At 52.6% G+C, this 20,933-nt stretch overlaps 1 protein-coding gene across 1 annotated transcript in view; it reads left to right on the top strand.

Moving 5' to 3' along the window:
* Positions 1 to 20,933, top strand: part of SRSF11 (serine and arginine rich splicing factor 11) — a 118,837-nt gene that overhangs the window by 12,674 nt on the left and 85,230 nt on the right. Inside the window, exon 3 of the mRNA XM_075320315.1 lies at positions 270 to 379. Coding sequence (XP_075176430.1) covers positions 270 to 379 — 110 coding nt within the window. The remainder of the gene's footprint in view (positions 1 to 269; positions 380 to 20,933) is intronic.

Raw genomic sequence — 20,933 nt, 5'->3', positions numbered from 1 at the left:
AATAAAATAAAAAAAAGAAAAAGTAGTGTGTATTGTGCAGTATCTTTATTCTTAATCTAGAATCTCTTAACCATGTGTAGAAAGCAAATCTGCAAGTGCAATGATGTCTGTAATGGTAGATGGCAGTCAGATAAGTGGTGGAGCAGTGGCAGATTATCTGGGTGTTCCTTTTATTTTCTGCATTTTATTATTTTTGTATATTGTTTTTATTTTTATTTTTTTTTCTTATTCTCTGATCTGTGTCTAATGCAGATGTGGTTTTTCTACAGGAATAATTCCTGATGAGTCTAAGGCCCTATCACTTGTGGCCCCGGCTAATGCAGTCACAAGTTTGCTTCCCGGCGGAGGACTTCTGCCTACTCCAAACCCCTTGGGTCAGGTAAGGGCGAGAGAAGTTGTGATTTACTGGGTGTGTATGGTTTTTCTTTTGTCGGCATAAATGAGTACACCCCGTTTCTGAACACGATTGATTTCCGGAATTTTTGAAAAGATTGAGTGTCATAGAACATTTGCATGTTTTCCTGCACAAGTCGGCTGATCTGATCACCCAACATGTGCCTTGAACAGCGGTAGGCAAATTCGGAGATCTCCTCCCTACCACTGTTAACTAATTAAATCTCAATGTCGATCTTGGACAGTAGGATTTAACGCTTTCCAGCAGGGAGTGCGCCATTCCTTGCTCCGATCAGTGGCCCTTGATGTGATCGTGGGGCACCGATCGGTTTATGATGATGTTTTACCAAATAAATATCTAAAGAAGCCACCGAGTTCTAGAAAAGCAGCAGAGGATAGATAAGACCAAGATCAACTTGTACCAGAATGATGGAAGAAGAAAGTCTGAAGAAGGCTTGGAGCGCTTGCTGATTCAGAGCACAGCACATCCTCTGTAACACATGGCAGAGGTGGTATGCTGGCTGGATATGCAGGGCTAACAATGGCCCTGGGGCACTAGTGGTTATTGATGATGTGACTGAAGACAGAAGCAGCCGGATGATTTCTGAAGTGTACAAGATGAGATTTGTCGCTCCATTGGGAGACCCAGACAATTGGGTGTATAGCTTCTGCCTCTGGAGGCCACACAAAGTATTACACTTTAAAAAGTGTAACCCCTCCCCTCTGCCTATACACCCTCCCGTGGACCACGGGCTCCTCAGTTTTATGCTTTGTGTGGAAGGAGGCACACATCCACTCATGCATTCTCATACATAGTTATGACGGATGGAAGAAAAGAGGACCCCGATGGGGTCCCCGGCATGTTCCCTTCTCACCCCACTATGTCGGCGGTGTTGTTAAGGTTGAGGTACCCATTGCGGGTACGGAGGCTGGAGCCACATGCCGTCTCCTTCACCATCCCTTATGCGGCTCTGGGAGAAGTGGGATCCTAAGTGGTCATCCATGTGCTGGGACCGTGCTCCATCCGCAGCCCCTGGTGGAACCTGCCGGACCGGAGCTTCTTCACCCCCAGGGACCGGGCCCTGCAACTTGAAGGTACTCTGTGTCCCCATGTGGGGACTGTACAGGGAGGGAGGTCGCACCTTATCCCCGGAAGCCGCGGTAGTTCCATCCGTTGTTTTTTCGGCGGACTTCCGCGCCGACCGTGCCTGCTTGTCGGGCGCGGCCTTAAATTTAGTCCCCGGCTTCGCCGCGGCCTAGTCGCGAAAAATCCCGCCCCCGAGCCTGCCTGTCAGGGGTAAGGGCGGGATTGCCGACATGACGTGGGCTTTGAGGGCTGGGGCACCTTTGCATGTCCCCATTGACCACTTTGGGGACTCCAGATTCCCGCTCTTTGCTAGCGCCGCCCTCGGCTCCACACCCCCCCTGAGAGCTCCGGCGGCCATTTTTAGCATTCTGCCGGTGGATGCTACTCAGCGGCAAAGCTCTGCAGCTCCGGGGGATCCACGACAGGGAATCTGGAGGACACACTCCGCTCGTTAGCGGTTGGTAAGCCACACCGGTCACCCGGTGCTGGTCCCCCTAGGGTGCCGGGATATATATATATATCTCTGTTCGGAAAGGCTGTATACCCTTTTCCCATATACCCTCAGTGGTCACTCTCCTAACAGACAACAGCATGTCGTCCACAAGGAGCAAAGCTACTAAAGCACAGATTTTTTTTTCGCGGCCTGTACCTCTTGTGGGGCTATGTTGCCTGCGGGATCCACCTACCCTCACTGTGATCAATGCTCGACTCCTGCCACGCTTGCTCAGCCGGAGCCTCGGACACTTGTGAGCCCCTCGGCTCATGTAGATCCCCCTGCTCCCCCTGAGCAGTCTGCAGGGACAGAGTCACCGTCGTTGGCCTCTTTCACTGAGAAACTCTCCCAGTCACTTTCTCAATCCATTGCACAGTCTATGGACAAATGGTCATCTAAGCTCCTTGAGGCATTGCAGTCCAGACCGGGCCCTTCACAGGCCCCGGCCCCTGTTAGTTTGTCTCCTCCAGGTCCTTCTCGGTCCGCGCCGCAGCGCGCTCCCAGGATAGCCCCTAGGTCCCAGGCGGAGGACTCCTGCCCGGATCGCAGTCCCAGGCCGGCTAAGCGGCCTCGCTGGGACTCTTCCCCGGCCTCCTCACGCTGCTCTGGATCCTAGCTTGAGGACTCTCAGGATGACGAGGCGGACGCGGGAGCTCAGGGCTCTGACCCTGACTTCACCCTTAACCTTGATACCCCTGAGGGGGACGCCTTAGTAAATGATCTTATCTCGTCCATCAACCAGGTGTTGGATCTCTCACCCCCACCTCCTCCTGCAGAGGAGCCGGCTTCACAGCAGGAGAAACATCAATTTCGATTCCCCAAACATACGCGCAATACGTTTTTTGACCACTCTAACTTCAGGGACGCTGTCCAGAAGCCCAGAGCGGTTCCGGACAAGCGCTTTGCTAAACGGCTCACTGACACGCGTTATCCCTTTCCACCTGAAGTCGTTAACGGCTGGGCACACTCCCCCAAGGTGGATCCTCCAGTCTCTAGATTGGCTGCTAGGTCCGTTGTCTGTTGCCGATGGCTCATCCCTGAAGGATGCCACTGACAGACAGAGCTCTTGGTGAAGTCTATTTATGAGGCCACGGGCGCGTCTTTCGCCCCGGCCTTTGCGGCCGTGTGGGCTCTCCAAGCAATCTCGGCATGTCTGACTGAGATTAATGCCGTCACGCGGAATTCTGCTCCGCATGTTTCTTCCTTGACCTCTCAGGCATCAGCATTTTCGTCCTACGCCATGAACGCCGTCCTGGACTCCGCTAGCTGTACGGCTGTGGCATCCGCTAACTCCGTGGCAGTCCGCAGGGCCATGTGGCTGCGCGAATGGAAAGCAGACTCTGCTTCCAAAAGGTTCTTAACTGGTTTGCCTTTTTCTGGCGACCGTTTGTTTGGCGAACGGTTGGATGAGATTATTAAGGAATCCTCGGGAAAGGACTCCTCCTTACCGCAGTCCAAACCTAAGAGACCTCAGCAGAGAAAAATCCAATCGAGGTTTCGGTCCTTTCGTCCCTCCGCCAAGTCCCAATCCTCTTCGACCAACCAGCCGGAGAAAGGCCAGAGGAACTCCTATGCGTAGCGGTCCAAGTCACGCCCCCAAAAGGCCGCAGGAGGCACTGCCTCCAAGACGGCCTCCTCATGACTCTCGGCCTCATCTAGCCACATCCTCGGTCGGTGGCAGGCTCTCCCGCTTTGGCGACGCCTGGTGGCCACACGTTCAAGACCGATGGGTGAGAGACATTCTGTCTCATGGTTACAGGATAGAGTTCAGCTCTCGACCTACGGCTCGTTTCTTCAGAACCTCCCCACCCCCCGCACAGGCCGATGCACTTTTTCAGGCAGTGGACGCTCTAAAGATAGGAGTTGTGATTCCCGTTCCCCTTCAGGAACGTGGTCGCGGATTTTACTCCAACTTGTTCGTGGTGCCAAAAAAGGACGGGTCATTCCGTCCCATTCTGGACCTCAAGCTGCTCAACAGACATGTGAGAACCAGACGATTTCGGATGGAATCTCTCCGCTCGGTCATCGCCTCGATGTCACAAGGAGACTTCCTAGCATCGATCGACATCAAAGATGCTTATCTCCATGTGCCGATCGCACCCGAACATCAACGTTTCCTGCGTTTCGCCATCGTGGACGAACACCTCCAGTTCGTGGCATTGCCTTTCGGCCTGGCGACAGCCCTACGGGTTTTCACCAAAGTCATGGCATCCGTCGTGGCGGTCCTGCACTCTCAGGGCCACTCGGTGATCCCTTACTTGGACGATCTCCTAGTCAGGGCCCCTTCTCGGGTGGCGTGTCAACGAAGTCTTACCGTCACTCTGGCGACTCTCCAGCAGTTCGGGTGGATCATCAATTTCCCGAAATCCAAGTTGACGCTGACCCAATCACTGACTTACCTCGGGATGGAGTTTCATACCCTTCCAGCGTTAGTCAAGCTACCGCGGGACAAACAGCTTTCTCTGCAGGCGGGGGTGCAGTCACTTCTTCGGAGTCAGTCACACCCCTTAAGGCGCCTCATGCACTTCCTGGGGAAGATGGTTGCAGCTATGGAGGCAGTGCCGTTCGCGCAATTCCATCTACGGCCACTCCAATGGGACATTCTTCGCAAATGGGACAAGAGTTCGGCTTCCCTCGACAAGAACATCTTTCCCTCGCAACCAAAACATCACTTCAGTGGTGGCTCCTACCCACATCTCTGTCCCGGGGAAAATCCTTCCTACCCCCAACCTGAGCCGTGGTCACCACGGACGCGAGCCTGTCAGGTTGGGGAGCGGTTTTTCTCCACCACAGGGCTCAAGGAACCTGGACTCCAATAGAATCGTCCCTTCAGATCAATATCCTGGAGATAAGGGCAGTATATCTAGCCCTATTGGCTTTCCGTCGGTGGCTGGAGGGCAGGCAGATCCGAATCCAGTCGGACAACGCCACTGCCGTCGCCTACATCAACCACCAAGGCGGCACTCTCAGTCGTCAAGCCTTCCAGGAAGCCCGGCGGATTCTGCAGTGGGTGGAAGTCACAGACTCCACCATCTCGGCAGTTCACATCCCGGGCGTAGAAAACTGGGAAGCAGATTTTCTCAGTCGTCAGGGCATGGACGCGGGGGAATGGTCTCTTCACCCAGACGTGTTTCGAGAGATCTGTCGCCGCTGGGGAACGCCGGATGTCGATCTCATGGCGTCACGACACAACAACAAGGTCCCGGCCTTCATGGCCCGGTCTCAGGATCACAGAGCTCTGGCAGCGGACGCTTTGGTCCAGGATTGGTCGCAGTTTCGACTGCCATATGTGTTTCCCCCTCTGGCGATGCTGCCCAGGGTACTACGCAAGATCCGTTCCGACTGCCGTCGCGCCATTCTCGTCGCTCCAGACTGGCCGAGGCGGTCGTGGTATCCGGATCTGTGGCATCTCACGGTGGGTCAACCGTGGGCACTTCCAGACTGCCCAGACTTGCTGTCACAAGGGCCGTTTTTCCATCTGAATTCTGTGGCCCTCAACCTGACTGTGTGGCCATTGAGTCCTGGCTCCTAGCGTCTTCAGGGCTATCTCAGGATGTAATTGCCACCATGAGACAAGCCAGGAAGCCAACGTCCGCCAAGATCTATTACAGGTCTTGGCAAATCTTCTTATCCTGGTGCTCTGATAACGGTTTTCCTCCATGGCCGTTTGCCTTACCCACATTTCTTTCATTCCTACAATCTGGAATGGACAAGGGTTTGTCCCTCGGCTCTCTCAAGGGCCAATTGTCGGCGCTCTCCGTGTTTTCTTTGTCGCTCCATTGGGAGACCCAGACAATTGGGTGTATAGCTTCTGCCTCCGGAGGCCACACAAAGTATTACACTTTAAAAGTGTAACCCCTCCCCTCTGCCTATACACCCTCCCGTGCATCACGGGCTCCTCAGTTTTATGCTTTGTGTGGAAGGAGGCACACATCCACTCATGCATTCTCATATTAGTTATGTCGGTTGGAAGAAAAGAGGGCCCCCACGGGGCCCCCGGCATGTTCCCTTCTCACCCCACTATGTCGGCGGTGTTGTTAAGGTTGAGGTACCCATTGCGGGTACAAAGGCCGGAGCCTCATGCCGTTTTCCTTCACCATCCCTTAGTGGCTCTGGGAGAAGTGGGATCCTGACCGGTCATCCATTCACTGGGACCGGGCTCCCTCCGCAGCCCCTGTGGGAATCTGCTGGACAGGAGTCTATTCATCCTCAGGGACCGGGCCCTGCATCTATAAGGTACTCTGTGTCCCCATGGGGATTGTGCATGGAGCGCCTTCTTCCCGGACGCTGCAGCAGCTGCTGATTTGTGAAGACCGGCGGACTTCCGCGCCTGCTTGTCGGCCGCGGTCTTAAATTTAGTCCCCGGCTTCATCGCGGCCTAGTAGCAAAAATCCCGCCCCCGGGCCTGCCTGTCAGGGGTAAGGGCGGGACGGCCGGCCTGACGTCGGCTATGAGGGCCGGAGCATCCTGTATGTTTCCTCCCCCCTCACTGATCACTGTGGGGACCCCAGATTCCCGCACTTTTCTAGCACCGCCCACGGCTCCACTCCTCCCCTGAGAGCTCCGGCAGCCATGTTTTTGGCATTCTGCCGGTGGAGGATTATCAGAGAAGAGCTCTGCAGCTCTGGGAGACCTAAGGCAGGGAATCTGGAGGACACACACTCCGCTTTTTAGCGGTCGGTCAGCCACACCGGTAACCCGGTGCTGGTCCCCCCCAGGGTAACGGAATAGATACGTATTTATATACATATTTCTGTTCGGTCGGGCTGTATACCCCTTCCCATATACCCTCAGTGATCACTCTCCTAGGAGACAACAGCATGTCGTCCACAAGGAGCAAAGGTGCTAAGGCACAGGGTTTTTTTGCGACCTGTACCTCTTGTGCGGCTATGTTACCTGCGGGTTCCACCTACCCTCACTGTGAGCAATGCTCGACCCCTGTTTCGCTTGCTCAGCCGGAGCCTCGGTCACTAGTGGGCCCCTCGGCTCATGTAGACCCCCCTGCTCCCCCTGTCCAGGCGGCAGGGAAAGAGTTTGCTGCGTTTGCTGAGAAACTCTGAGTCACTTTCACAATCCATGGCTCAGTCTATGGACAAATGGTCTGCCAAGCTGCTAGAAGCTTTGCAGTCCAGACCGGTCCTTACACAGGCCCCGGTCCCCGTTAGCTCGTCGCCTCCAGGCCCCTCTCGGTCCGCGCCGCAGCGCGCTCCCAGGTTGGGCCCTAGGTCCCACGCGGAGGACTCCTGCCCGGACCACAGTCCTAGACAGGCTAAGCGGGCTCGCTGGGAATCTTCCCCGACTTCTTCACGCTGCTCGGGTTCCCAGCTCGAGGACTCTCTGGAGGACGAGGCGGACGTCGCAGCTCAGGGTTCTGAACCTGACGTTGCCCTCAATCTTGATACACCTGAAGGGGACGCCTTAGTAAATGATCTTATCTCGTCCATCAACCAGGTGTTAGATCTGTCTCCCCCGCCTCCACCTGTAGAGGAGTCGGCTTCTCAGCAGGAGAAACACCAGTTTCGGTTCCCCAAACGTACACGGAGTGCGTTTTTCGATCACTCTAACTTCAGAGATGCTGTCCAGAAGCCCAGAGCGGTTCCGGACAAGCGCTTTACTAAGCGCCTTACTGACACACATTACCCCTTCCCCTCTGACGTAGTTAAGGGTTGGGCTCAGTGTCCCAAGGTGGATCCTCCAGTCTCTAGATTGGCGGCTAGATCTGTGGTATCGGTGGCAGATGGCTCATCGCTAAAGGATGCCACTGACAGGCAGATAGAGCTCCTGGTGAAATCCATCTATGAAGCCACGGGCGCGTCTTTTGCCCCGGCCTTTGCAGCCGTGTGGGCACTACAAGCTATCTCAGCTTGTCTGGCGGAGATTAATGCCGTTACACGTAATTCTGCTCCGCAGGTTGCGTCTTTGACCTCCCAGGCGTCAGCTTTTTCTTCCTACGCCATGAACGCAGTCCTAGATTCTGCTAGCCGTACAGCGGTGGCATCCGCTAATTCTGTGGCAGTCCGCAGGGCCATGTGGCTGCGCGAATGGAAGGCAGACTCGGCCTCCAAGAGGTTCTTGACCGGTTTGCCGTTTTCTGGCGACCGATTGTTTGCCGAACGATTGGATGAGATTATTAAGGAATCCAAGGGAAAGGACTCCTCCTTACCCCAGTCCAAACCTAAGAAACCTCAGCAACGGAAAATTCAATCGAGGTTTCGGTCCTTTCGTCCCTCCGCCAAGTCCCAATCCGCTTCGTCCAGCAGGCCGGAGAAAGGCCAGAGGAACTCCTATGCGTGGCGGTCTACGTCACGCCCCCAAAAGGCCGCCGGAGGCGCTGCCTCCAAGGCGGCCTCCTCATGACTCTCTGCATCCCCGAACCGCATCCTCGGTCGGTGGCAGGCTCTCCCGCTTTTGCAACGCCTGGTGGCCACATGTTCAAGACCGATGGGTGAGAGACATTCTGTCTCACGGTTACAGGATAGAGTTCAGCTCTCGTCCTCAGACTCGTTTCTTCAGAACCTCTCCGCCCCCCGTTCGGGCCGACGCACTTTTTCAGGCAGTGGTCACTCTGAAGACAGAGGGAGTTGTGATCCCTGTTCCCCCTCAGGAACATGGTCGCGGCTTTTACTCCAACTTGTTCGTGTTGCCTAAGAAGGACGGATCATTCCGTCCCGTTCTGGACCTCAAACTGCTCAACAGACATGTGAGAACAAGACGGTTTCGGATGGAATCTCTCCGCTCGGTCATCGCCTCGATGTCACAAGGAGACTTCCTAGCATCGATCGACATCAAGGATGCTTATCTCCATGTGCCGATCGCACCCGAACATCACCGCTTCTTGTGTTTCGCCATCGGGGACGAACACCTTCAGTTCGTGGCATTGCCTTTCGGCCTGGCGACAGCCCCACGGGTGTTCACCAAAGTCATGGCATCCGTTGTGGCGGTCCTACACTCTCAGGGCCACTTGATGATTCCCTACTTAGACGATATCCTAGTCAGGGCACCTTCTCGGGTGGCGTGTCAACACAGCCTTACAGTCGCTCTGGCGACTCTCCAGCAGTTCGGGTGGATAATCAACTTCCCAAAATCCCAGTTGACACCGACCCAATCACTGACTTACCTCGGGATGGAGTTTCATACACAGTCAGCGGTAGTCAAGCTACCGCTGGACAAACAGCTTTCCCTGCAGGCAGGGGTGCAATCTCTTCTTCGGGGTCAGTCATACCCCTTGAGGCGCCTCATGCACTTCCTGGGGAAGATGGTGGCAGCGATGGAGGCAGTGCTGTTTGCGCAATTCCATCTGCGGCCACTCCAATGGGACATTCTTCGCAAATGGGACAGGAGGTCGACTTCCCCCGACAGGAACGTCTCTCTGTCCCTTGCAACCAAGACGTCTCTTCAGTGGTGGCTCCTTTCCAATTCTCTTTTTTTTTTTTTTAAATCAGATACTTTTTTATTAAAACAGAATACATACAACAGAATAACAAATCGGCATCCAAATTAAATTTATCACATCTATTACCCCTTTAACTCCCCCTCCCGCCCCCCTCCCCCACCCCGGCAGCAACACTTCTCCCTGATACTACATCCCATTTAGTACACACTTAGGATACCCTTCAACTGTAGTATAGCAACCATCCCGTTGTGCAAGAGGAACAACTAGTAACACAAATAAAACAAAACATACACATCAGAGGTCTCAGACGGCTATCCCGGTCCCAGACCAGTTTATTGGTCCATCACTCGTCTTATTCGCATTGCAGCCAAGGAGACCATAGCTTCTCAAACATTTTAACATTCCCCCTTCTTTCATACACTCCCCGTTCCAGCTGAAGAATACACTTCACCCTTTTAATGTACTCTCCCCTGGTCGGGGGGGTCTTTTTTAATCCAGGACCTGGCGATTAGCTTTCTTGCCGCATACAGCAGCCTAGCAATGACAATTTTCATAGTATTTTCCACTCCAAGCTCCTCAACATATCCCAATAGGCATAGCACTGGTTCCCTGGGGAGGACACACCCATATGTTCTTCCTATCTTGTGGATAACCTTAGTCCAAAAGGAGACCAGTCTCGGACAAGACCACATCATGTGAAAAATACCTGCGTCAGATCCCTGACACCTTGGACACTCCGAATTCCTTTTCAACCCCATTTTAAACATCAGTAAAGGAGACCTATATACCCGGTGAATCACGTATAGGTGAGACAGTCTGGCCGGTTCGCTCATGGAAAGTTTAGGGACATACTCCAGGATACTCTCCCACACCTCCTCCGTTATCGGCCCAACTTCCTCCTCCCATTTAGATTTAGTTTTAATTGGGTAGTCTAAAAGAAAGGTATGTAGTATATCTTTATACGTGCCAGAAATGATCCCTTTAGTGCTTCCTCCGCCCTTACACACATACTCCAGTACCAGGTCAGTCTGTATGGCCACATTTTGTTTAGCCGCTTGGGCTGCAATCGCATGTTTTAATTGGCTGTAGTGAAGCCAGCCGGACGCCGGTAACTGAAACTCACTCTGTAACTGCGGGAACGACTTCACAATTCCTCCGTCCAATATCTGATGCATGTATATCACACCCTTGCGTCTCCACTCCTCAATATTCCCCATTTCTTCGGCGCTCTATTGGGAGACCCAGACGATTGGGTGTATAGCTACTGCCTCCGGAGGCCACACAAAGCAATTACACTAAAAAGTGTAAGGCCCCTCCCCTTCTGGCTATACACCCCCCGTGGGATCACGGGCTGCTCAGTTTTCAAGCTTTGTGCGAAGGAGGCACACATCCATGCATAAGCTCCACTGTTTAGTCAGCAGTAGCTGCTGACTTTATCGGATGGAAGAAAAGAGGGCCCATACTAGGGCCCCCAGCATGCTCCCTTCTCACCCCACTTGCGGTTTGTAAGGTTGAGGTACCTATTGCTGGTACGGAGGCTGGAGCCCACATGCTGTTTTCCTTCCCCATCCCCCTGAGGGGCTCTGAGGAAGTGGGATCTTTCCGGCCACCAAGCCCTGAGGCCGGGCTCCATCTACAGACCCATAGAACCTGCTGGATGTGGAGCGGGAGTGCCGTTCAGGGACAAGGCCCTGCAACTTTCAGGTACTCTGTGTCCCCGTATGGCAGGCCACGCACACTCCAGGCTTGCTGGGTGTGCTAGTGCGCCGGGGACTGTAGCGCTGTGCGCTGGGCTTATAGTCCCTGCAGATTACTGGGGGACTTTACGTGTGGGGACCGCCGCGCCGACCGCCCCTGGAGCGGCGGCGCAGCTGCGACTTGTAGTGCGCCGGGGACGCGCCGACCGCGCTTTTACGGCGGCGGCGCTTCTAACTTTAGTCCCCGGCTTTTGCGGCCTAGCGCCGCTTCGTTCCCGCCCCCACCCTGTCACTCAGGGAAAGGGAGAGACGCTGTTCTATAGCAGCGCCGAGGGCTGGAGCCTTATTTGCATTCTCCAGCCCCCTTCACTAGACACAGTGGGCGCCGGGTTCCCGCTCTTGTCTCGGGCACGCCCTCGGCCCGCCCCTCTCCTCTGGACGCCGGCAGCCATTCCGGCACGCAGAGCGGGAAAACGGAGGCAAGCGCTGAGCTACCAGCACAGGATTCCGGCGCCACACACCCGCTTTTGTGCGGGCGGTAAGCGGCAACTAAAGTGCTGACCCACTAATGCCGAAGTGTCCTGTTGTACTTTTGTACGGTCGCTATTCAGGATGCAGACCTAGAAACAGCAGCAAAAGATCAGGGGTGCTAAAGCACAGACTCTATATGCTGCTTGTCTTGCATGTGCTGCAGTGTCATGTGTCCTTTATGCTTGTATGCTTTACATTGCACTGTAAGGGCTATTCTTGGCTGTCTACCCGCATAGATGGCTAGACAGCGGCAGCAAACAGCAATGGTGCTAAGGCACAAGCTTTCAATGCTGCTTGGATTGCATGTACTGCAGTGGTTATTTTCATGCTTGTACATTCACTGCATGTCGCTATTCTTGGCTAATGCTCCTTGATGACTAGACAACAGCAGCAGAAAAGCAAGGGTGCTAAGGCACAAGCTTTCAATGCTGCTTGGATTGCATGTGCTGCAGTGGTTATTTTCATGCTTGTATGCTATACATTCACTGTATGTCGCTTTTCTTGGCTAATGCTCCTGAATAACTAGACAACGGCAGCAGAAAAGCAAAGGTGCCAAGGCACAGGCTTTCTATGCTCCTTGTACTGCATGTGCTGAAGTGTTTATTGTACTTCATGCTTGTATGCTATACATTGCACTGTACGGTCGCTATTCTTGGCTAATGCTCCTAGATGGCTAGACAGCAACAGCAAAAAAAAAAAAAAAAAAAAAAAAAGCATGGGTGCCAAGGCACAGGCTTTCTATGCTGCTTGTACTGCATGCGATACTGTTCCAGGACCCCCAGTGTGTGCAATTACTCAACGGGGTCTCTGCTACAGGTGGCCAAAAGAACCACCTGTGATCCCTGTCCAGGGACAGGGACGGAGTTGCAGTTTCCGCTGATATATTGTCTGTGACTATGACTAACATCTTACAGACTTTGCAGTCCAGACAGACCTTGGGCAATGTTGATTCAATGCCCCTGGCCACCCTGATTTCGAAACAAATCATGGCTCCAGGAGGGTCCCATGCATCCCAGGGTGCAGGCTCTGACACGGACGACAGTCCCAGACGGCCTAAGCGAGCTCCCTAAGAACGGCCCTCGACTTCATCACAGTACTCTCTGTATGATGATGCAGACGTAGCTGTTCAGGACTCTGATCCTGAGACCGCTCTCAATCCGGATACACCGGATGGTGACGCTATAGTGAATAATCTTTATAGCGTCCATCAATGGAAGGTTGGGTATTTCTCCCTCAACTCCTCCAGTGGAGGGGTCAGCTTCACAGCAGAAGAAATCCCTATTTCGGTATCTCAAGCGTATATTGAGTACTTTTCTGGTCACTCTGACTCCAGAGAAGCAGTCCAGGAACACCACGCTTATCCCGATAAGCGTTTCTCCAACCGTATTGAGGATACGCGTTGTCTCTTCCCCCCTGACGTGCTCAAGCGCTCCAAGGGTGGATCCCCCAATCTCCAGGCTTGCGGCTAGATCTATAGTTGCAGTGGAAGATGGGACTTCACTTAAAGATGCCATTGACAGACAGATAGCCCTCTGGTTGCAATCTGTCTATGAAGCTATCGGCGGGTCGGTTGCCCCGGCATTCGCAGCCATAGAGGCACTCCAAGCTATTTCAGCTAGTATTGCGCAGAGGGACGCGGTCACATGTACATCTTGGCCGCAGTAGCGTCCTTCACCTCGCAATGTCGGCATTGCGACTCAAGCTGTTTATGCTGTCCTGGACTCTACGAGCCGTACGTCAGTGGCGTCCGCCAACTCCGTGTTGTTACGCTCCTAGTGTTAAGGGATTGGAGCAGATGCTGCTTCCACAAAAGTGCTTAACCAGATTGCCTTTATCTGGTGACAGACTGTTTCGTGAGCGGTTGGATTAAATCATTCAACTGTCCAAGGGTACGGATTCTTCCTTACCCCAGCTATCAAACAAGACCCATCAGGAGAAGGGACAGTCGAGGTTTCGGTCCTTCCCAGGCTCGGGCACGTCCCAATTGCCCTCGTCCAACAGGACTCAAAAGGCTCAGAGGGGCGCAGGTTCCTGGCGGGCTCAATCACGGCCGGAGAAGGCAGCCGGAGGAACCGCTACCAAGGCGGTTTCCTCATGACTTTCAGCCCTCTCTCTCCGCGTCCGCGGTCGGTGGCAGACTCCCCCGCTTTAGCGACATTTAACTGCCACAGGTCAATGGCCGGTGGGTGAGAGACAGTTTGTCGCAAAAACTTCCTCACCGGCCGAGCCGAGGCTCTTCTGCAGGCAGTAGGAGTCGTAATCCTGGTTCCTCCTCAGGAACAAGAGACACTTTTTACTCCGATCTGGTCGGGGTGACAAAATAGGACGACTCCTTCCGTTCCGTTCTGGACCTTAAACTGCTCAACAAGCACGTGAAAACCAGGCGGTTCCGGATGGAATCCCTCCGCTCCGTCATTGCCTCAATGTCTCAAGGAGATTTCCTAGCATCAATAGACATCAGGATGCTTATCTCCACGTGCCGATTGCTCCAGAGCACCGGCGTTTGCTACGATTCGTTATTGAAGACGAGCATCTTCGGTTCGTAGCCCTACCCTTCGGTCTGGCGACAGCCCCACGGGTTTTCACCAAGTTCATGGCAGCAGTGGGACCACTCCCGCACTCTCAGGGTCACCCTGTGATCCCTTACTTAGACCATCTACTTGTCAAGGCACTCTTTTAAGAGGCATGCCAACACAGCCTGAACATGGCGCTGGAGACTTCCCAGAGTTTCGGGTGGGTCCTCAACTTTTCAAAGTTAAACCCAATCGCTGGCATATCTTAGCTTGGGGTTTCACACTCTCTCAGCGATGGTGAAGCTTCCACTGGACAAACAGCGGTCACTACAGACGGGGGTGCAGTCTCTCCTTCAAGGAGACACCTCATCCAGAGGCAGTCCCTTTCACGCAGTTTCATCTGCGTCCACTTCAATAGAACATTCTTCGCTAATGGGAGGGGAAGTCGATGTCCCTACACAGGAACGTCCCCCTTTCTCAGACGATCAAGGACTCTCTTCAGAGGAGTCCACTCTTCAGATCAATTGTCTGGAGCTCTGGGCAGTGTATATTGCCCTGCAAGACTTCCTGCAGTGGCTGGAAGGCAAACAGATCCGAATTCAGTCGGACAATCCACAGCGGTGGCATACATCAACCACCAAGGCGGACTACGCAGTCGGCGAGCCTCCCAGGAAGTCCGCCGGATTCTGCTAGGGGTGGAAGACAGAGCATACACCATATCCGCAGTTCACATCCCGGGCGTAGAAAACTGGGAAGCAGACTTCCTCAGTCACCAGGGCGTGGACGCAGGAGAATGGTCTCTGCACCCGGACGGGTTTCACGAATCGGCACAACAGCAAGGTCCCGGTTTTCATGACGATCAAAGAGCTCTGGCGACAGGCATCTCACGGTCGGTCAACCGTGGGCACTACCAGACCGGCCAGACTTACTGTCCCAAGGGCCGTTTTTCCATCTGAATTCTACGGCCCTGAACCTACTGTGTGGCCATTGCGTCCTAGATCCTAGTGTCCTCAGGATTATCCCAAGGGGTCGTTGCCACCATGAGACAGGCTATGAAGCCCACGTCTGCTAAGATCTACCACGGAAGTGGAAGATTTTCTTTTACTGGTGCTCTGTACAAGGAGTGTCCCCCTGGCCATTGGCATTGCCTACTTTTCTTTCCTTCCTGCAATCTGGGTTGGAAAAGGGCTTGTCGCTCGGCTCCCTTAAAGGGCAAGTCTCGGCGCTATTGGTGTTTTTTCAGAAGCGTCTAGCACGACGTCCGCAGGTACGCACGTTCCTGCAGGGGGTTTGTCATATCGTCCCCCCGTACGAGCGGCCGTTAGATCCATGGGATCTGAACAGGGTACTAGTTGCTCTCCAGAAGCCGCCTTTCGAGTCTCTGACGGATGTTTCACTCTCTCGACTATCACGGAAAGTGGCCTTTCTGGTAGCGATCACGTCTCTTCGGAGAGTGTCTGAGCTAGCAGCGCTGTCATCCAAGGCTCCCTTCCTGGTGGTCCACCAGGACAAGGTAGTGCTGCGCCCCATTCAGGAGTTTCTCCCTAAGGTAGTATCCTCGTTTCATATTAATCAGGATATCTCCTTACCCTCCTTTTGTCCTCATCCGGTTCACCGGTATGAAAAGGATTTACATTTGTTAGATCTGGTGAGAGCACTCAGAATCTACATTTCCCGCACGGCGCCCCTGCGCCGCTCTGATGCACTCTTTGTCCTTGTCGCTGGCCAGCGCAAGGGGTCGCAGGCTTCTAAAGCCACCCTGGCTCGATGGATCAAAGAACCAATTCTGGAAGCCTACCGTTCTGCGGGGCTTCCGGTTCCTTCAGGGCTGAAGGCCCATTCAACCAGAGCCGTGGGTGCGTCCTGGGCATTACGACACCAGGCTTCGGCTCAACAAGTGTGCCAGGCAGCTACCTGGTCGAGTTTGCACACTTTCACCAAACATTATCAGGTGCATACCTATGCTTCGGCGGACGCCAGCCTAGGTAGAAGAGTCCTGCAGGCGGCAGTGGCCTCCTCGTAGAGGAGGGCTGTCTTGCAGCTCTAACTTGAGGTATTTCTTTACCCACCCAGGGACAGCTTTTGGACGTCCCAATCGTCTGGGTCTCCCAATAGAGCGCCGAAGAAGAAGGGAATTTTGTTACTTACCGTAAATTCCTTTTCTTCTAGCTCTTATTGGGAGACCCAGCACCCGCCCTGTTGTCCTTCGGGATTTTTGGTTTGTTTGCGGGTACACATGTTGTTCATGTTGAACGGTTTTCAGTTCTCCGATGTTACTCGGAGTGAATTTGTTTAAACCAGTTATTGGCTTTCCTCCTTCTTGCTTTAGCACTAAAACTGAGCAGCCCGTGATCCCACGGGGGGTGTATAGCCAGAAGGGGAGGGGCCTTACACTTTTTAGTGTAATTGCTTTGTGTGGCCTCCGGAGGCAGTAGCTATACACCCAATCGTCTGGGTCTCCCAATAAGAGCTAGAAGAAAAGGAATTTACGGTAAGTAACAAAATTCCCTTCTTTCTGAATCTCCGGGAGATTACCCAGATAGGTGTAAACTTGGTTAACCGGGTCACCCCTCTCACCCTTTTCAGCCTATCCCAGGTCTTATTTATAAGTGCCATTGTAGGAGATGTTCTACCCAGGAGCCCCACCGCACCATCCTCTAGTCCCATTACCAATGGACTTCTACCCACTATGTATTCCAGTACTTCTTTAATACCCCCATCTTTCTCTCGATCAGACCAACCCCTGAGGTGTTGACATTGCGCCGCTATATAATACAATTCCGGATTTGGGATTGCTAGACCCCCCTCATCCTTCGGCCTTTGTAAAGTCTCTAATCGCACCCTAGGCTGCTTTTTACCCCACACCAGGTCCCTAAACAGCGAGTTTATCCCTTTAAATCTTTTCCTTGAAATACAAACAGGGGCATTGTGCAGTATGTATAGGAGTTTAGGCATTACTACCATCTTTAGCAAATTAACCCTTCCAACAACTGACAAATGTAGCTTGTTCCAGGCATCCACCTTGGCTCTCAATTTTTTAAGGAGAGGCCATAAGTTCACCTGTATGTATTTTTCTACTGGCAGAGATATCTGGATACCTAGATATTTAAATTCGTCCACATTCTTCAATTTGTTAGCCCCAGTATCCTCATTTGTCCAGGCTACTTCCCCATCTACTTTAAAGAGGCTCGATTTAGACCAATTAACCCCTTCAGCCCCCAGCCTGTTTTCACCTTAAAGACCCGGCCATTTTTTGCAATTTTGACCAGTGTCACTTTGACAGGTTATAACTCTGGAACACTTCAACGGATCCTGGCGATTCTGAGATTGTTTTTTCGTGACATATTGTACTTCATGTCAGTGGTAAATTTAGGCCGATATGTTTTGCGTTTATTTGTGAAAATTTCGGAAATTTAGCGAAAATTTTGCAATTTTCAAAATTTGAAATTTTATGCCCATAAATCTGAGAGATATGTCACACAAAAAAGTTACTAAATAACATTTCCCACATGTCTACTTTACACCAGCGCAATTTTTGAAAAAAAAAAAAATTCCGTTAGGAAGTTAGAAGGGTTCAAAGTTCATCACCAATTTCTCATTTTTCCAACAAAATTTACAAAAAAAAATTGTTTAGGTACCACATCACATTTGGAGTGATTTGAGAAACCTAGGCGACAGAAAATACCCAAAAGTGACCCAATTCTAAAATCTGCACCCCTCACTCTGCTCAAAACCACATCCAAGAAGTTTATTAACCCTTTAGGAGCTTCACAGCAACCAAAGCAATGTAGACGAAAAAATGAAAATTTTACTTTTTTAACACAAAAATGTTACTTTAGCCATAAAAATTAGTATTTTCACAAGGGTATCAGGAAAAATGCATCATAAAATGTATCGTGCATTTTCTCCTGAGTACGCAGATAGCCCATAAGTGGTGGTAATCAAATGTTTGGGCACACAGCAGGACTCGGAAGGCAAGGAGCGCCATTTGAATTTTTGAGTGCAAAATTAGCTGCACTCATTAGCGGACGCCATGTCGGGTTTGAAGACCCCCTGAGGTGCCTAAACAATGGAGCTCCCCCACAAATGACCCCATTTTGGAAACTAGAGCCCTCAAATATTTTTTCTAGATGTTTGATGTGCACTTTGAACCCCTGGGGGCTTCACAGAAGTTTATAACGTTGAGCCGTGAAAAGAAAAAAAAAATTTTTTACCACAAAACTGTTGCTTCAACCAGGTAGCTTTTTTTATCACAAGGGTATCAGGAAAAAATGCACCATAAAATTTATGGTGCATTTTCTCCTGAGTACGCAGATACCCCATATGTGGTGGAAATCAAATGTTTGGGCGCACGGCAGGACTCGGAAGGCAAGGAGCGCCATTTCACAGCAAAATTGGTTGGAATTATTAGCGGACGCCATGTTTCATTTGGAGACCCCCCTGAAGTGCCTAAACAATGGAGCTCCCCCACAATTGACCCCATTTTGGAAACTAGACCCCTCATGGAATTTATCTAGCTGTTTAGTGAGCACTTTGAACCCCTGGAGGCTTCACAAACGTTTGTAATGTTCAGCCGTGAAAATATTTTATTCTTTTTTTTACCACAAAATTGTTTTCTTTGTCGCTCCTAATTGGGAGACCCAGACAATTGGGTGTATAGCTACTGCCTCCGGAGGCCACACAAAGTATTACACTTAAAAGTGTAAGGCCCCTCCCCTTCTGGCTATACACCCCCCCGTGGGATCACGGGCTCCTCAGTTTTATGCTTTGTGCGAAGGAGGTCAGACATGCACGCATAGCTCCACTGTTTAGTCAGCAGCAGCTGCTGACTATGTCGGATGGAAGAAAAGAGGGCCCATACGGGGGCCCCCAGCATGCTCCCTTCTCACCCCACTTGCGGTCGGCGGTGTTTGTTAAGGTTGAGGTACCCATTGCGGGTACGGAGGCTGGAGCCCACATGCTGATTCCTTCCCCATCCCCATTAGGGCTCTGGGTGAAGTGGGACTTGACCGGTCTCCGGGCACTGAGACCGTGCTCCATCCACAGCCCCTGGAGGATCTGCTGGATACGGAGCGGAGTTTCCTCAGGGACAGGACCCTGCTTCATTAAGGTACTCCGTGTCCCCGTGCTTACCGCACGCACACTGCAGCATTGCTGGGTGTGTTAGTGCGCCGGGGTAAACAGCGCTGCTGCGCTTGTGCCGTTACTCACTACAGCTCTGCTGAGTGAGGAGACTTAGTACGATCGGCCGATCCGGCCGCTGGGGTCAGTGTTTACTGCGTCGCGGCTGGGATTTGTGGTGCGCCGGGGACTTCCGCGCTGGCCGTGCATATATGACGGCCGCGCTAGATTACTACAGTCCCCGGCTTTTGCGGCCTAGTTCGTATCGTTCCCGCCCCCAGACCTGCCAGTCAGGAGGAGGGCGGGACGCTGTACAGACCAGCAGCGCTAAGAGCTGGAGTCTGTTTTACATACTCCAGCCCTCACACTAGGCACAGTGGGACGCAGTTTCCCGCACTTTTGTTTGTGGCACGCCCACGGTCCGCCCCTCTTCACAGGACGCCGGCAGCCATTCCTGCCTGCACGCTGAGCTGCAGAGGGGAGGCTGGGAGACCCAGACAAGGGATTCTACGACCTCACACCCGCTTTTCAGCGGGCGGTAAGCAGCCCTCAAGGGCTCTCCCCCACTTGTGCCATAGTGTACTTTGTATTTTGTGCTGGCAATACTTTACACTGTACGGTCGCTGGTGATTTTCTGCTATATACCCTCCTTAGATTTCTCAAGGAGACAACAGCATGTCGTCCGCAAAAAGCAAAAGTGCCAAGGCACGGACTTTATATGCTGCCTGTACCGCATGTGGGGCTGCTCTACCGGCAGGTTCCACTGACCCCCATTGTGTGCAGTGCTCGGCCCCTGTGGCAATTGCTCAGCCGGGGCCTCTGCTAGAGGTGACCCAGGGAGAACCACCTGTGAATGCTGTCCAGGTGACAGGGACGGAGTTTGCAGCTTTTGCTGACAGATTGTCTATGACTATGTCTAAAATTCTTGAAACATTGCAGTCTAGACCAGTAACTCAGACCATGGGCACTGTTGGTTCATTGCCCCCTGGTCCCCCTCAGCTGGAACACTTCCTTGCTCCGAGGGTGTCACATGCACCCCAGGGTGACGGCTCTGACTCGGACGACAGTCCCAGACAACCTAAGCGGGCTCGCTATGAGCGACCCTCAACTTCATCACACTGGTCAGGGTCCCAGCGGGACGACTCTCTGTGTGATGAGGCGGATGTAACTGATCAGGATTCTGATACTGGGGCCGCTCTCAATCTAGATACCCCGGATGGTGACGCCATAGTGAATGATCTTATAGCGTCCATCAATAAGATGTTAGATATTTCTCCACAAGCTCCTCCTGCGGAGGAGGCAGCTTCACAGCAGGAGAAATTCCATTTCAGGTATCCCAAGCGTAAATTAAGCACTTTTCTGGACCACTCTGACTTTAGAGACGCAATCCAGAAACACCACGCTTATCCAGATAAGCGTTTCTCCAAACGGCTTAAAGATACGCGCTATCCTTTTCCCCCTGACGTGGTCAAGGGCTGGACACAGTGTCCCAAGGTGGACCCTCCAAGCTCCAGGCTTGCAGCCAGATCTCTAGTTGCAGTGGAAGATGGGGCGGCACTTAAAGATGCCACTGACAGACAGATGGAGCTCTGGTTAAAATCCATCTATGAAGCTATTGGAGCGTCGTTGGCGCCAGCATTCGCAGCCGTATGGGCACTCCAATCTATTTCAGCTGGCCTTACACAGGTCGACACGGTCACACGTA

This window comes from Anomaloglossus baeobatrachus, chromosome 8 (genome assembly GCF_048569485.1).
Source record: "Anomaloglossus baeobatrachus isolate aAnoBae1 chromosome 8, aAnoBae1.hap1, whole genome shotgun sequence".
NCBI classification, from domain to species: Eukaryota; Metazoa; Chordata; class Amphibia; order Anura; family Aromobatidae; genus Anomaloglossus; species Anomaloglossus baeobatrachus.
The sequence above is the reverse complement of the archived record's forward strand: the minus strand, read 5'-3'. Positions and strand labels throughout refer to the sequence as shown.